This window comes from Elephantulus edwardii, unplaced genomic scaffold (genome assembly GCF_000299155.1).
Source record: "Elephantulus edwardii isolate Elephantulus edwardi_28Jun2011 unplaced genomic scaffold, EleEdw1.0 scaffold00158, whole genome shotgun sequence".
Taxonomy (NCBI): Eukaryota; Metazoa; Chordata; class Mammalia; order Macroscelidea; family Macroscelididae; genus Elephantulus; species Elephantulus edwardii.
Window position 1 is genome coordinate 577,719 of NW_006399908.1, and position 18,383 is coordinate 596,101.

The 18,383-nt window shown below is 39.2% G+C and overlaps 1 protein-coding gene across 1 annotated transcript in view; it reads left to right on the forward strand.

Annotated features, from left to right (window-relative positions):
- ATP1B3 (ATPase, Na+/K+ transporting, beta 3 polypeptide) overlaps window positions 1-18,383 on the forward strand; it is a 48,041-nt gene that overhangs the window by 8,179 nt on the left and 21,479 nt on the right. Inside the window, exon 2 of the mRNA XM_006895101.1 lies at window positions 14,589-14,717. Within this exon, the coding sequence (XP_006895163.1) occupies window positions 14,589-14,717 (129 nt within the window). The remainder of the gene's footprint in view (window positions 1-14,588; window positions 14,718-18,383) is intronic.

The following is an 18,383-nucleotide window of genomic DNA, read 5'->3' on the forward strand; positions in this document are numbered from 1 at the left end:
GGGCTGGGCCGGGAGAGACGTGCAGCAATGAATGAATGGAAATACAAATTCTCTGTAAATGTTCATTAAAATTATTAAAAATAAATAAAATAAAAAACAGGAGGGGGGGAGCTAGGAAAAAATCAAATGATGCTATCATGTCATTTAATGAGCTCTACCGTTAAGCATTTTTGGAATTTCTTAAGGCTGTTAATAAAGTCTTTATATTCTAACTTAGAACTTGAGTTGATGAATACCAAACCTAGGATTCTGAACAGAGTACTGAGATGTCGTCTTGTGTTCCATCAGCTCCCTCCAACTGGTTCTCAGAGGCAGTTAATCGCATGGGAAGAGCAGCTGGGGGCTTTGAATCACATGCTTTCGGGATTGCAGCATAGCTTCTTATCACTAGGCCACCAGAGCTCACCCAAACACAGGATTCTGAACTCTTTAAGTGTTAGCACCTATATTTTGTTCACATGGTTTTTGTTCTCTTTATAAATCCTTGGAGAGCCATTTTCTCAGAATTATTTGTTCTCATTCTGGATAATGCCTCGGTGAGTGGTAGGTCAGGCTCCATCCCATCTTGGGTGAAGGCGATTGTGTTTATTTTCCCAGCATCATGGCGTTTTGTGAGGTGTTATCCTTTGTCCTGTGGAGTGTGACATTAAATGTTACAAGCATTACAATAGTAGGCGCTGTTGGGAAAAAAGCAGAACTTGCTGTACCTGCGCACGTGGTTGCAGTAATGACAACAGCAGAGCACCTAATGAATTAATTACTTAGCATGTGACAAAACTTTGTGGAGGGAGGGAAAGCGTTAGGTTTACCTGCGGCATAACAGGTGCCATTTAAGTTAAGGTACTATGTACTCCTAGTGTTTTGTTGGGGTTTTTTTTTGTATTATTTTTACGTGTACCGTCAAATCAGATCTGACTGGTACAGGAGATTGCCCCCTCCTTCTCCAGCAGAGCATCTGGTGGATTTGAACCACGTACTTCTGGGATTGCAGTGCAGCGTCTTGCCACTAGGCCACCAGAGCTCCCTCATACTCCTAGTATTGTTAGAGTAACACTCCCTTCACTGTAATTTGTTTCTTTGAAATGGACTTTTGACTTTGTATCTGAAGAATGATTTAGCTGTATTTCTGTATCTAAAGAAACCCTAACCCTCCCACCAATAGCGACACCTGTTTTAAACATGTGCCCATTAGAAAAACAACAGCACTAGTGATAGTCCTGGTCTATGTCTTCATGCTTAGAGAAACATTGCCTTTTTCTTAGAGGTTCATGTGTTGCTGGGCTGTGCAGGGCCCTGTTCCTTAACTCTCATCCAGCCTTCATCTGTTTCTGCCCGCCATACAGTGATTAATGAAGTTCACTTGCCAGAGCTGGAAACTGAGGAGCCTCCTCCTTTACATGCTCTTCTCCTGCTCGCTCCTTCTCTGAATGTTCCTGATTCTTGCTCGCCTCTTCTTTGGTTTCCTTAATGTATGTTCCCCACCTGCCATCTTTGTCCATGTTTTCCTGTCATCTTCCTCCATAGCACTGTCATAAAACAATTACAGTGATTACTGACAAAATTGTGTTTCTGAATTGACATCGCTTCAGAGTCCATGCCTTTTTTCTTCTTCTTTTTCTAAGTTGTTTTCTGCATATCTTACAAACCTGAGAGTGAATTTTGGATGTCTCGACCAAGAATTTGAACATCATCTGGCGACTATGACTCATATTCCCCCCTGAAGGTCTCCCACACTTAGATTCTATGTTGGAAACAGCTTCACCATTCTTTGTGGTATCTACTGTGAACCTGGTCAGATTGTACTATTTATCTTTCCGTTACATCTTTTGAGTGTTTGTGAGCCACACACTTATTACTACCACCAAAATTTTTTCAGGAATTTCCTTTCACCTTTTCATTCCCTCCCTCCCCACAATCTTGTGAAAGCACCATGTTTCAGAAGAAGTCCAGACTTCTCATAGTTTCAAAGTTCGCTCAGAAATACTCACTGCCATGGAGTTGTCCTAACCTGAGTTTGTAAATCCTAACAGGAGGAGAATGTCTGTTTTCCTCCCGTGGAGCAGCAAGTCCAGGTGGATAGGTATGAGGGCTTTGTATAACATTGCTGGGTGATGTGTAGACTGTCACTAGGCGTCCCTTCCACATGTTTAGAATTCATGGCCCTTCCCACTTTAACCTGCCCCTTCTGCATATCAGGCTCTGGCAGTGCCTTTTCTTAGGTATTCTCAGATTAAAAGTCCAAACACCACATAAAGATCTTGTAGAACTTCTTCAGACTGTTGGTTTTTGGGTGTTTTTTCCCCCTCTAAGCTTTCAACTTTTACATGTAATTTTAGAAGACATATTTCCATTTTTGACCCTGGGGATGGTAAGTTTTTCTCTTCTGAGAGGCTCTGTAGAGATCTAAGGAAACATTTTGGTTAAGCAGTTTAGAAAGAGTGTGACCTAAACCAGTGTAAGCTCATGGATCTCCACAGCTTTTTAGAAAGCTGAAATAAATTCCCAACAGTCTGAAAATCAGGCTCATTGCTGGTGTTGAATTGACTGTCCAACCTCATAATGTCATCTCTCCCCTTTCTGCCATGTCATCGCCACATTGGGTATCTTCTTACCCTTGGTCTAGGAGGCCCTGTTGTTTATGCCCACTCCTTCTGCCTGATGCCTTTTATTCTCTGCATTGTGATTTATTCCTTCCTTTAGAGCCCCCATCTAAGAACCAGCTTTGCCCTAAGCTTTCCCTGGTATTTGCAGATAGAACAATACCACTTTCTTTCACACACAACTCAGAGCTTTTTTCCTGAGGTCCATGGTTAAATGATATTATTGCAGCAGCTCCTGCTGTGTGCAACAGAATGAATCCATGCCTGATCTCGTGCCTTTCTCACAGTCTTCTTTTATGCTTAAGCCACTGTGTCCGTTCATCTCATTGAGGGTCTTCTCTTTTGCTGATATTCTGTTTTTCTAAGTATGATATCCATTTCCAGGGATGATATTCTACACTCTTGGCACCAGTAGCCAGGAAATTAAATGACGTATTGCCATGGGGGAGTCTGTGGTTAGGGACCTCTCCAAAGTACTGAAGAGCAATGGTGGTAGTCTGGAGACTAAGGTGTGTCTGATACAGGCTATGACCTTTGCAATCACTTGTTATGCATCAGAGAGTTGTACAATGATTGAGGACAGAAGGAGAATTGATGCCTTTGAGCTGTGGTGCTGGAGAAGAGGATTGAGTATACCATGGACTGCCAAGAAAACAAACAGATTCATCCTGGAGAGGGTTAAACCAGGCTGCTCCTTGGAGGCAAGGATTCTGGGGCTTCGTCTGACATACTTTGGACATGTTGTAAAGAGGAACAGGTCCTTGGAGTGGGACATCATTCTTGGGAGGATGGAGGGACGGCGCAAGAGGGGAAGACCCTCTTTGAGGTGGATTGATTCAGTGACTGGGGTAATCAGGATGGGTGTGTCAGAGGCAGTGCGATTGGTACAGGATAGAGCAGGGTTTAGGGCTGTTGTACATAGGGTCACTATGAGTCACAAGCGACTCGACGGCACGTAACAACAGCATATGCCCAAAGTGGGGAGCTCTGGGGGCCTAGTGGTAAGTAATTGCACGGCAGTCCCAAAGGCATGCAGTTCAAATCCACCAGATGCTCTGCAGGAGAAAGATGAGTAATCTCCTTCCATGTGATTAAACTACTTCTGAAAACCCACTGGAGGATCAGCTCTGACTCGATGGTACATAACAACAACATCATGCCCAAAGAGCTCTCTTGTTGCACTTCTAAGACGGAAGTTGTTCTAAGACAGACAGTTGTTCATTCTTTTGCCAGTCCAGGGTATATTTGGTATTCTTTGTCAACAGGACAGTACAAAGATACCATTCTCTTCTGTCTTCATATTCATTATTCACCTTTCACATGCATATGAAACAGTAGAAAATACTGTGGCATGGGTTAGATTCCCATGGCACACCTCAGATTCTAAAGGTTGATAGATATCCTTGCTCTTTAGTTACTTTAAAGAGCTCCTTGGCAGAAGAGTTGTCAGCAATACATTGCTCTCTTGACTGCTCCTCCTGTAGTTGTTGATTGAGAACCAAGTAAAATTAAATTGTCAACAACTTAAGTCTTTTCTCTGGTTACCGGGGTGTTTCTTGGTCCAGTTCTGAGGGAGTTTTTTTCCTTTACGTTAGTACTGAAGAGCAATTATGTCAGTCTGGAAACTAAGGTGTACCTGATCCAGGCCTTGGTCTTTGCAATTACGTGCTATGCATCAGAAAGCTGGACAATGACTAGGGATAATAGGAGAATTGATGCCTTTGAGCTGTGGTGCTGGAGACAAGTATTGAATACACCTTGGACTGCTAAGAGAACAAACAGGTTCATCCTAGAGAGGGTGAAACGAGACTGCTGCTTGGAGGCGCAAGGATTCTAAAGCTCCATCTGACATACTTTGGGCATGTTGCAAGGAGTGACCAGTCCGTGGGGAGGTACATTATGCTTGGGAGGGTGGAGGGACAGCACAGGACGTGAAGACCCTCTATGAGATGAATTGACTCAGTGACTGGAGTAATGAGGGAAGGTGCCTCAAACACAGTTAAGGTTGGCTCAAGAGAGAGCAGGGTTTAGAGCTGTTGTACATAGGGTCACTATGAGTTGCAAGCCACTTGATGGCACATAACAACACAGGCAGAGTTTTATCATACTTATTTTGTTGTTGTTGTTATTGTATTTTGGAAGTTGTTAAAGAGTCTTCCTCCTCTTCTGAATTACTGTTTATATATATTACTCCTATTAACTGGATATTCTCAAGAGAACAGGATTTCTATATATGAGATCTAGCATGTGACAATAAGTACTTACTGGTTTTTAATGAACAGATTGTTATTTCATTAATTTCTGCTTGTGATTCACCCATTCCTGAAGGTCAAGTAGACAGTATTATAGGTTCATTGGCTTGGTGGCATTCTTTTAAAAAACTTACAGAAATAATTGTATATAAAAGCATATAAGTTTAAAAAAAAGCATATAAGTTGCCTTTATAGCTCACCATATAACTGTCTACTAAACGCCTAATTAATTTTGAAGTTTTTAAGTATGGCTACATAGTTTTTTCTTGCTGAATCTTAAAAGTACCCCAAGAGTTTTAGAAGAGCAGGCTAGGAGTTAAACTATAGACCATATTTCTAATTCCCCATCTCCATCTAAACTCAGAGAGTGCATTTAAAACACTTTGTCCTGAAGGCAGAGAGTTGTTTGTATGAAATGGTTTCAGATGTCACTTTGAAATGAAAAACAAATTTTTAAAATGCTTTAGGCAGCATCTCTCCTCCCTCCCTCCCCCTTCCCCCCCATGTCTCTCTCTATAGCTCAGATAACATTTAATGCCCTGTGATCTCTGTTGTAACTACTGGAGTTTGCTCTCATGGTTCAGGGTGATCAGAGAAGATATATAAGCAAATGAGCCTGGCTGAGTTTCAATAAAATTTTATTTATAAGATCAAACTTCATCATAGTTGTCAGCTCCTTTACAAGTCATAGATGTTGGTTAGTGTAGGCTGTTTGGAAGAAACCTGAACTGGTCTTAAAAGGCACATGGATTCTTTGCTTTGTTCTTTCCATAACAGAAGTATTGTGTATCAGGAAAGCATCTTAGAGCAGCGAGTTTTCAGAGATGATAAATCACACAGGAGATTGCCCATCTTTCTCCGTGGAGCAGCTGAGTGTACATTTGAATACTTTATCCTGGAGTTGGCAGCTCAGTTTCTTATCACTAAGCCACCAGAACCCCCATAACAAAAGTAGCACTATTGTTATTGTTATGATTATTTGGGTTTTTACAGTACAGTGTTGGGAATCAGGAAATCGACTGTCATTTTCATCTACTCTTTTGGGTAACCACTGTTACCTTTCACTTTTTAAAATGTAGTACAAGCTATATCCACTTAGGGAAAAAGTCCACTGAGGGTTTTTTTTTTTTTATAAAATAGATATAAATTCCTCTTGACTCAGACAGCATTTTTATTCCATAGGTATTTGCTCAAGAGAAATTGAAACATTTGTCCTTAAAATGTCATAGTAACTGTTCATAGTAACTTCCTTCATGATAACAGATTGGCAACAATATAGTTTTCCATCAGCAGGAGAATGGATAACTCAAGTGTTAATCCACACAGTAGAACACTACTTATCAACAAGAATATAATAGATATTTTCACAGATTAATTTGAAAAACTTTACACTATGTAAAAAAGACACTTTACCCAAAATAGTTCCTACTGTGTTTTATCCTTTTTGACTTTTTAGATCACACAGCCAGGGAAGGGGAGATAGAGTCATGGGTTGCCTCTAGGGAAGAATGAGGATTACATTTGTAAATATTTCTTATGAAATATATATGGAATTTATAGTTTTTATATATCTCCTCTATTCTTCTAAGGCTCTGTCTAACATACTTAGGACATGTTGCAAGGAGGGACAGGTCCTTGGAGAGGGACATCATGTTTGGTAGGGTGGAGGGACAGCGCAGAAGGGGAAGGCCCCCTATGAGGTGGATTGATTCAGTGACTGGGGTAATGGGGATGGGTGCAGCAGAGACGGTGCGATTGGCACAGGACAGAGCAGAGTTTAGGGCTGTCGTACATAGGGACGCGATGAGTCACAAGCGACTCAACGGCACATAACAACAACAACATATGGGCAACAGCCCTAATATAGAGGTAGGTATTAGAAGAAATTAAACTGTCAGTTTTGTTTTATTCATAATAGTTTATTCTCGGAAAGCCTTGCCAGTTTACACTCTCACTGAAACTGGGTAAAAGTACTTGTTCCTTTTCAACTTTTGATCTTTGGATGTTGTTGTTGTTGGGTGCCATCGAATCACCTGCCAGTCTCACCATCTCTGACACACCCATTACCCCAGTTATTATCTTATTTGCTCTCCTCCAGATTCTTCCTCCCTTGCACTGTCCCTCCATCCTGACTAGCATTATGTCCTTCTCCAGGGACTGGTTCTTCCTGGCTACATGCCTGAAGTATGTCAGCTAGAGCTTTACAGTCCTTGCCCCCAAATTACCAAATTGGTTTCCTTCTCTCCAGGACAGATCTTTTTGTTCTCTCAGCAGTTCATGGTATGTTCAATACTTTTCTCTAGGACCACAACTCAAAGACATCAGTTCTTCTGTCATCCTTAGTCACTCTCTGATACGTGGCACATAATTGCAAAGACCATGAGCTGGATCAGGCGCATCTTGGACTCTGAAGTCAGTCTTAAACTAACATGTTGTTCTTCAGTACTCTGAAGATGTCCCTGACAGCATACTTTCCCAGTGCAGCTCTTATTTTTATTTCCTGACTGTTGGTGCCAAGACTATTGAAAAAAAAAAAAAAAAGCTGAAATTGTTGACAATTTCAATGTATTCTCCATCTGTCATGGTGCTACCAATTGGCCCAGTGGTGAGAGTCTTTGTCTTCTTGATTCTTTAAGCTTCAATCCATATTGAAGATTATAGTCCTTGACCTTTGGGAGCAAACGCTTCAGGTCCTCCTCAGTTTCAGCCAGCAAGGATGTGTCATTTACATAATGCAGATTATTGATGAGTCTTTTTCCAGTCCTCCAAGTCCTCTTTATTTATAGTTTTCTATTCTCCTTTTTTAGAAAATTATATGAGCAGTCCTTCAAGTTGTCCAGGAGTGTCCGTATTTTATTTTCTTGGCTGATTTCCCCTTTCTTTGGAAGACTCTTTTCCAGTCTTTAGCTAATTGATCACTCCGCAGCCCACCAGTACATCAGAGTTCCGACTCGGGCAGCTCTCCATGGGGTTTCGAAGGCTGTAATGTTTATGGAAATAGACGGCCCATCTTCCCCCAGGAACCACAAGTGGATTCAAACCACAGACTTGGGATTAGCCAACACTTTATATACAACACCACTTTGCTCTGCCCCCGCACCCCCCACCCCAGACCATCTATGTGATTACTTGATGTTCCTAGTTCTGTCCCAGTATCACAACAGTTTTCATTCATTTCCTTCGCTCTTATGTTCTGTTGTTGTAACAGAATACTTTGATATGATCTTTTAGCTGATTTTTCCCCCCTTAAGTTGTCCAGTTGTCTAGTTTACCCTGTCTAGTGAGCTTTTCTTTTGTTACTGTATTAGCTCTATTATCAGACAACTGATATAATAAATTAGATGGATTTCTATTTAAAATTTATAATTTAAATTTTGCTATGTATAGTCCTGAAAATAGCATTCTTACTAGTCTAATGAGCATAGCTGTCATCACCTTTCTAATTGCCATATCTCACCAGTCTCCAGATAAAAACAAATCTCATTTTCTAACACTTTCCATTCAGTAATGTTTTTAGCTTTTCAAATGCATATAATTATGTAGTGTGTACTCTTTTTGTGAAAATGTTCTGGTTTTGGGGTGAGTTTTTTTTTTTCCTGTCAGCTTAATTCTTTTTCGTGTTATCCACTGGTAATTCCTTCATTTTTACTGATGAATGACATTCCGATGTGTGGATATATTCTTAATTGATCTGTTAGTGGGCATCTAGTTGTTTATAGTTTTTGATGGTGACAGTAAAAGCTGCTGTGAGAATTCTTATCCATTTCCCCCTATAAACATGTGGTTTCCGTTTTCTTGGTTAAATTTCCACGGGTGGATTGATTCTGGCTTTCAGCGGTTGTGTATTTAACTTGGCAAGAAGCTGTCAAATTTTTCCATTGTCTCCATATAAATCTCTTGTCATTTATATTTTGCAAATATTTCCTTCACATTTTTGGTTTGCCTTTATATTTTCAAACTGCATTTTATTTGACTATATGTTCATACTAATTTTTAATAATGTCTTTGCTTAACAGGCAGTTTGCAGAATATCTGAATTAAAGCAATAGGTTCTTGGGAGCTTCCTTTTCATTTTTAAATACCTGGATTTTTCTTTTTTTTATAACTTGACTCCTCCAGTTTGCGTTCTTTCACCATATACTGTGTATTTTAGTTATACTCATGCTTTTGCTAAAGTCTTACTTTGTTTATTGTTGGAACTCCATTTTTCCAGGTGTTGGTTGTTTTCTTTGTTGAGTTTGATACTTGGAGAATAATAATTTTTTTCCAGAGGCTTGCTGATTCTTGGCTCTTTGTGTGTCTCCTTTCATATTTAGATTTTCCTGTTCTAGCCTTTGGGGATGTGGGCAGCATATGTAGCCAGCCGATGGAATTGCTGATAATAGGTTGGTGATAGTAGGTCTAGGTATGGAGACCTACTGGTTTTTACCAACTGTCAATCTGTTTTTCAGCTCAAACCCCTTGCCTCCTGTTCTCATAAGTGCTTATGTGTTTCTTTCAATGCTGGTTGCTTAGCACCAGGGACATACGTATATGGGTGGTGGGGACAGGATTCATTTACATGGTTATGGTGCAGAAGTGACGTCTCCTGTCATCTTTGCTTTGACCCAGGACACCATTTTTGGTAAGCCAAGGCAGATAGCTTTTTTAGGAGGCCTGTCTCTCTCTCCTCCTTGCTAGCATCAGTTGACTCTTCACCCTCCCCTAGTACTTGATACCTGTGTCATGTTGAGGAAGCTCAAGCCTAGGTCATGATGCAGCCTTATGACTTCCTGTATCCAGATTCCTTTGCTGCCAGATTCCAGTTCTCTTTCCCCTGGGTGACAGAGGCTAAACCTTGGCCAGATTATTTTTTTAATACTGGTTTACATACAAAATTTATAAAATTCATATACATTGTTTTCACACCAGATCTTCCCCCTTTAGTTTACCCATCCAGCCATCACCCTATGATTAAGGCACCTCCCCATTGGATCCTCATACTTGTTCTGCAGTAACGGTCTTATACAATATTTGTCCTTGTGGGACTGAGTTCACTTAGCATAATGCTCTCCAGTCCCTCTCACGTTAGGTAATAATTTACAAAATCATTGCTCCTGTGTGCCGCATAGTATTCCATTGTGTAAATGTACCACAGTTTCTCAAGCCATTCCATCATGGTTGGACATTTGGGCTTTTTCCATGTTCTTGCAAAGGTGAATAACACTGCCATGAACATTGGTGTACAAGTCTCTTTTTGTGCCTCAGTTCTCTTTTTCTTTTCTTTTTCTTTTTTTTTTTTTCAGGGTATTTTCCAAGCCCTGGAATAACACAGTCATATGGAATTTCTTTGTTCAGCTTGTTGAGGAAACACCAAACTGCCTTCCAGAGTGGTTGCACCATTTTATAATCCCACCAACAATGTATAAGAGTTCCTATCTCACCACATCCTCACTAACATTTATTATTTGCCGCCCTGCTAAACTTTGCCACTGCTACTAGGGTGGGATGGTACCTCATTGTGATTTTTATTTGTATCTCTTATTGCCAGTGATTTAGAGCATTTCTTCATATATCAGTTTAGAGTAGATTCGTGCTGCTTAGTTCAGACCTGTTGTTGATTGCCTTGAGTCGAGCATGACTCATAGTGACCCTATAAATAAAAGGCCTGAAACTTTTCTGTAACTATCAATGTTTCTCAAAGTTCATAAAGTTTCCGGAGACGTGTGGTTTAGGAAGTGGATGCCACTCCTGCTTCCAAACCTGTCTGAAACTGGGAGCCCCACCAAACACTGTCCACCATGGATAATCATTATGGCATTTGACCCCCATGGCACAAGGTTCAGCATCACAGCCACCCCAGGTTACCTCAATGCAGCATATTGACAGAAGAGTGCTATCCCACTATTCCTCCAAAGTAGTATAACAACCAAATTTAAATACAAAGGCTCTCCTCAGGTCCTGTTGACTCTAAATCATAGGACCTAGTAGGGATCAAAACAACCTCTTACAAGAATATGTTCTGCAAGTACAATTATCTTTTTTTATCTCACCACCTACAGCCTTATCCCAAGAGTAGAGAAAAAGAATTTGAAAAATGCACTTCTCTAGGAGTAGAAGTAGATGGTCAGTGCCTGTGTTTGAGAGAAACTGAAGTTTTCCCTCCTTCACATTTGTTCCTCTGATGTGTGCCTTTTTTGCCAGAGTGAGAGGAGAGCAGTAACCTTCTGATTCTTGATCATTGCTTCTTCTGTACTGTTTGTTGTAAGAAAATGTGATGATTTTAAAAAGATACTAATTATGGTATTTACTTTGCTTTTGATTCTGTTGACCTTACCCAGATCATGTAAAATACTAATATTTATTTAGAGTTTAAATCCATGTTGAGTTTGGGTTTTATTGGATTTTGTTTTGTTTCAGTTAATGTTAAGGACATTTTTTAATGATTTTAAACCTGCAGAACATTTTTATGATAAGGAGCTTTGGTGGCTTAGTGGGTAAGGAACTGTACTCCCATCCCAAAAGGCAAGCCGTTCAGATCCACTAGAGGCTCAAGGAGGAGAAAGCTGGGCAACCTCCTTTTGTGTGATTCATAGTCTCTGGAAACCTGCTGGAGGTGAGTTGGTTCCCAGTCAACAGCACATACAACAGTATTATGATAAGCACTGTTTAAGCTTGCTTTATTGTTTCCTGCTTATATAAAGAAACACTGTGGTAGGAATAACATATTGAACATTTTCCAAATGCACAATCCATTAGTAAGCTAGGATTGTCTGTTTGAGTCCAGTCCTGTGTTAAACCTACCAGCAGCTGCATCTGAGTAACCAAATGCAAATTTATGCCTTGAAAAGAACATTATAGGAATCTCTGGTGGCCTCCTGGCAAGAAGCTGCGCTGCAATCCCAAAGAATGTGCTTGGTTCGAATCCACCAGATGCTCCACTGGAGAAGGAGGGTCAGTCTCCTCTTGTGCCAGTTGGATCTGATTCGACAGTATACAATAAGGTGGGGGGAGAACATTGATGTATATATATCTGTCTTAGAGAGGGTGAAATCAAGTTTCTCCTTGAGGCTAGGATTTCCAAGCTCCGTCTCACATATTTTAGACATGTGGCCAGGAGGAACTAGTCTTTGGAGAAGGACATCATCCTCAGAAGGGAGGAGGGACAGCTCAAGAGAGGAGAACCCTGGATGAGATGTATTGATAGAGTAGCTGGGGCAATGGGGGTCGATGTGTCAGAGTCAGTGAGACTGGCTCAGGACAGGGCGGGGTTCAGAGCTGTTGTACATTGGGTTGCTATGAGTCTCAGGCATCTTGATACCACATAACAATTATAGTGTGTGTGTGTGTGTGTGGTGGTGGTGGTGGTGGTGGTCTACCTGATGGCCTTCAAGTCGAGCATGACTCATAGCGACCCTATGAGCAAAAGGCCTGAAGCCCCTCTACAGCTATCAGCATTATCATAGTTCATAGAATTTCCAGAGGCAAGGGGTGTGTGTGTGTGTGTGTGTGTGTGTGTGTTGGTTGATGGCCGTCGAGTTGAGGTCAACTCATAGCGACACCCACTCTCTATATCTACCTATCTATAATGCTTTAACAATGTAAGTTCGGCAGTAATGAGTGCTGAGGTGGTAGACAAGAGTAACACCAGTTGTGCTGGTTAGCTGGACTCTGATTTTCAGGGGTTTGCTGTTATATAATGCTGAGGTTTGGCAGTTACTAGGTAATGTAATTTGGCGGTTATGTAATGATGTGATTTGGCAGTTAAGTGATGATCTGTTATGTTATATAATATCCATTTTTTAGCCTTGACCTCGTTTGATGTGTAACTGTTTGGGGGAGGGCCCTTTTCCACTAAGGAAAGGGGACAGGCTAAATTGCTAAAAGTTTTTTGTTATAAGTGTAATTTTTAAATGTTAGGTTTGGGTGAAGGATCTTGTTGGTAAAATTTTTTCAATGCTAGAAATCAGTATCCAGTATTTTTTCCAAATTAACATAATAGCTACTAATCTACATCATTATTTTGGAATATGGCTGTTAATTTGTAAATTAGTAAGTTAATGCTTTCTTTTTTTTCTTTCAGTGTCTGGGGTAATTGGTGTGGCTTTGTCAGAGACAATAAGATTGACACAAGATAGAGAAGGGTTCAGAGCTGTTATACATAGCTTCACTATGAGTCTCCACAGCTCATAACAACAGTAGTGTTTTAGAAAGTCTGGTTGGACACATCTTGTATTTGATGTCTGATACATGCATTTACTTGGTAACTTATAAATTTCATTTACTTCATTTTCTTTAGGAATTTAAATGAAAATTTATGTAATTGTTATTGAAACAGTTTATTGTCTACTGCAGGCACTCAGCAGACTACTATGGCTCCATCTATTTTTAAATGCCATGTTATTGGACTACAGTCCTGCTCATTATATTTATGTATTTGCCACCCTCTAGTCTTCTGTGTTAGGACATTATCTTTTAGTTTATTCAGATATCTAGATCTTAAAGAATCTTCTCTCCTGGATTTTATGAAATTGCTTTGCATGTATTTTCTTTTTCTCTGTAGTAGTCAGCTGACCCCTTCTTTGAGATTGGTCTTTTTCTCTTTTTCTGCAACAGGATCACAGACTGTGGTAGGGAAGTGATGCTGTCTGAAGGTGACACCCTGTCTTCTTTCTCCCTTCTGTCCTCTCCCTGTCTTGGCCTCCTGGTAATTGGTGGAGTGGGGAATGTAGTCTCAGCTGAGATGATTTTAACTATTTCTCTTTAAGTGGGAGGGGAAAAAAAGAGATACAGGGTTTCCAGACCTGCAAATGAGAGTTGTGCAAACAAAAATGGTTAATAACCCTGGAAGAGAAAGTTTATGTTATCTCTGGGGTCTTAAATGTTCTTTTTGTATTTAGGGATTTTTTTTATTATTATTTTTTTAAAAGCCTTTAAAAATCAAAATACAAGTAAGTGGCTAACAAACAGCCTATTTTATGATCCTCCTAGAGACCATTTCTGATGTCCGAACTTTGACTATAAATATTGCAGAAAATGATTGGTTTAAGGTGTTCCCAGAATAAATTGTTGGTGTCATCTCAGCCTTTCCAAATGGTAAAGGAAGAGTTTAAGGCCTGGGTGTTGAACCTTGAGTCTGTCAAATACAGCTCTGTGTGTAGTGGCCCAGCTGTGAAGCTACTCTGCAGTCCTAGTTGCTGGTCTTGATTGATTATTCTTTACTTTCACATGAGCCATCCACGGGACCGTATTTCCTAAATTCATTGATTAATCTTCTTGATTTTTGCCTTTCTGTACCTTTCCTGGTTTATTTAAAGGAATGCATTTTTAAACCTAAATTTATATAAATGACTGCTTTCTCTGAAATACAGATTTTCTATTTACCACTAAAAAAAAGATATGTAAATATTGACATTTCAGTGCCATCTCCAGCCACCATCTTTCCTCTTTCTGAAAGGCATCAACTTCATTTTAGGAAACACTGTCCTATGTGCTGGGATTTTAAAGCTCTCATTAAGCCAGAGTAGAAGCTGTTAAAGCTACTTGAACTTTAAGTGCCAGAGGAGGGGAGCATGGTGGATGGGTAGAGGCTGTTTGCTCAAATATCCTCTTGCTTGGGCATGTTCGCATGTCCTGGCTTTGGGAATATTTGACTGCATGGTGAAGCTAAGAATCCTAGCCTTACAGTGGTTAATTTGTTACACATGCACATTCCTCCGTATGTCTCCAAATTCTATAAGCTTATTTGTTTTTCTAGGTTTGATCTTGCTCTTCTACCTAGTCTTCTATGGCTTCTTGGCTGCTCTCTTCACATTCACAATGTGGGTCCTGCTCCAGACACTGAATGATGAAGTTCCCAAATACCGCGACCAGATTCCCAGTCCAGGTAATTATGCTGCAGTTATCATGGCTTTGAACAAAGTTAAGGAGCTTTGGTAGCGTCGTGGCTTATTACATGTTGTACTAACTGAAAGGTCAGCTCCATGTTTCAAATGCTTGTTCAGAAGAAAAATGGACGTTAACCTCTCATGAAGATGTACAATCTCAGAGAACTGGTGAAGGTTTGCTATGAATTGGAATTTACTTCATAGCCAGAGGTTTAAGAAGGTTAGGCTATAATTTGCCATCATCATAGATCTATGGTCTTGTTTTAGTTTGGGTTTTTAAAAAAATTATTCTGTAATAGTCTGGTTTGCATCCCTACAGGCACATAACAAAAGTAAATATAACAGCACTCATGTATGTAAAATGCTGGTATATTTACATTTAGGAAAGAGTGTTGTAAAACAATGAATTGTCTTTTTATCCCAAGAAACAAATTTCCAAGGTGGGTAGAATGCCATTTACTTGTTACGATAACAAGTATAATGAAGCTTGATCACTCAACATTCAAATACCCAGATGTGCAGCCCAGACACCATCAGTCTGCTTGTTTTGAATTTTGTGATTTGTTGGTTTCTTTTTTTTCCTCCTTTTTTTTTTCATACGGGAGTTAGAAGGTAATCTTGGCATTGGCTGATGTGTCATGTTTATGAAGTGATTTAATGATACCTACATTCATGGATTATTAAGTCCTTTGCCAGTATTAAGTAGAAATAAATGTTAAAAACTATAATGAAGGTAAATTTAGTTCTGGTTCTGTTTGGCTTTTATGAATATTTTGTAGCAGTTTTATTTTCTTAAATTTACCTTGAAATGATCCAGTAACATGTGGAAATTATCAAACAATATCATTAGTATCACATGCAAATAAAATCTTCCTGAAGATTATTTAAAAAACAGCTGGAATAGTATATTGGCAAGGAACTTCTAGAAATTCAAGCTGAATTCAGAAGAAGCCATGTCACCAAGATTATCATTACTAAAGTCAGGTGAGTCTTGGCTGAAAGTGAATTATTGACTGTACAAAGGCTGTATATATATTGGAGATACATATACATGTATATTTATATATATTTCACTGTGAATCATACAAAACCTGAATAACATTGAGAAAAATGGGAATTTCAGAACATTTAATTGTGCTCATTCAAAACCTATACATTCTCCAAGAAGCTGATGTCTGGAAAGGTGTGTTAACTGTGTATCCTTCCCTCGTATCTGTTCAATCTGTATATTGAGCAAACCATTCAAGAAGCTGGACTTTGTGAAGAAGAATGTGACATTAGGAAGATGCACGTAACACAGTCTTGCTTACTGAAAGAGGACTTGAAACACTTGCAGTGGAAGATCAACGACTACAGCCTGCAATGTAGATTGCATTGCAACATCAAGAAAACAAAAATCCTCACCACTGAACAGAGAGGCAACATCATGACAGATGGAGAGAAGCTGAAAGTTGTTAATGATTTCATTTTATTTGAATCCACAAGCACTCATGATAACAGCAGGGAAAAAAATCAAAGACAAGCTGCATTGAGAAAATCTTCTGACAAGGATCTTTGCAAAGTGCTAAAGAACTATGCAGAGTTCAGATCTCTTACTGTTCATGAGTCATAGTTGACTAGATAGTACCTAACAACAGCAATCTTACATACTTTAACTTAGAGACTGAGCCGATTCTGTAAATAGATGATTTATGATCCTGGTTGCTTAGTATGGATGTGGTAAGAAGATTACATCATTGGAGAATAAAATGAATATATTCTTGTCTGTTGATTTCACAATTCTCCATTATACTGAAGAATATACTAGAGGAACTTTTTTAAGTTTAAACATAAGTGTTTAAATTGCATTTTGTGCCTCCTAATATTATCCTTTAAAGTAGTCAGGCTTTGAATGCTAACTCTGACTTCATTATTAGAATGGCCTTTGCCCTCAAGATACTTATAATTTATTAGAAAAGAAAACAGTAACATGTACAATACCGGGATACATCATTCCCAGAAATGTGAAAGCCATGTAAAAGTTAACAGAAAAGGAAACACTCTCCATAAGAGAGTGGAATTGGGGTAGCAGAACTGATGTTTGATTAGGCCAAGAAGGAGGAGTGTAGTAGGAGGATTCTACCTAGAGCAGTGGTTTGCACTTGGTGTTGATTTACTCCCCAAAGGGCACATGGCAATGCCCACACATATTTTTGGTTGTCAACACTTGGAAGATAGGGGTGTAGCTGAATAGTATAAAACACCCCCCCCCTTACATAGAATTATCAAGTCTAAAATAAAATAACCAGTAATGCTTAGGTTCAAAGTTCCTCACTTAGGATTCTTGCTCATAGCCCAGATTTCTGAGCCATACTAATAGTCAAATAAAACCATATTTTTCCATTGAGTAATATCCTAATAGGTTTTACCTTGCAGATAATAACTCTTCCTCGTGAACTCTTTGTAGTTTCTTTGAACAACTATCATACTATTGTTGTGTACTGTCATGTTGGAACTGACCCTCCAGCAGATTTTCAGAGGCAGTTACTCTCATGGGAGGAGATTGCCAATTCTTCTCCCTCGGAGCTGCTGGTGGATACAAATTACCTGCCTTTAGGATTGCAGCACAGCTTCTTAACCACTACACCACCAGAGCTCCCTAGTACCGACTAGTATTCTGATTTTTCTCTTCTTTCTCATTTAATCCCAGTTTTCTGCCAAGATTAATCCTAAAATACTCTTTTTCTTGCTCACTAAATTAGGATTCTTTCCTTTGAACGCAATTTTCTCTTTTTCAGAAATATTAATCCTTTTTATGCTTGCATGAGAAATGTAGACTCTAAAATATTGTGCTGAGTGTATTTAAAATGTTTGATTAAAGTTCTTTACCAAGTGCATCGTACTTAGAAAGACACCCAAGTGTGTATATGATGAATGTACTTTGTATCATAATGTACAAGGTGATTTCGCTTTAGGAAAGGATTGTAGGTAATCCTTTGTACTACAGGTATTTTTTAGTTTTTACAATGACATTTTCAATTTTAAATGGAGTCATTTCATTCATAATGGTAATATTTGTGTTAAGTAAAATAAGTGCTTCTGTTTTTTTAGTTGGTATGTATCTCTGCATGTACATACTTTATGCAAACACTACACATACCTCACACGTGTATGCATATATACACTCCTATCCAAGTTTTTTTAATTTGAAGGATATAAAAATGATGTAGTCTTTACTCTTGATCTTCTTGGTTTTGAATGAGCCACAGCTTTTCAAGTATCAAGTAAGCAAATACACTGTGTTAAAAATGCCGTTTTATGCTACACTCCTGTCATTCTTTGAGCTTCAAAGCAGGCTGTGAATTTAGCAAGTATGAGGGCTCCTTAGTGTCAAGAGCATCGCTAGTCGAGATCGGAATGAAACCAGGATCAGAGTTTACATTTTAGACATTTATCTGTCACTACAGCTTTTTTTAGTTGTTAAAGCTATTTAAAAATTATCTTAGAACCTAGTCATACAAAGTATGCAATCTTTTTTAGATACTTTCTGACAATTCTCTTTAAGTTTCTTCTAATTTAGAAATCTGGGGTGTGTGTGTGTGTATGTGTGTGTGTGTGTGTTAATCTTTTTTTTATTGGGAAAAACATATTGGGGGTACAAGGAGGTGAGGGTTGGGGGCAGAAGG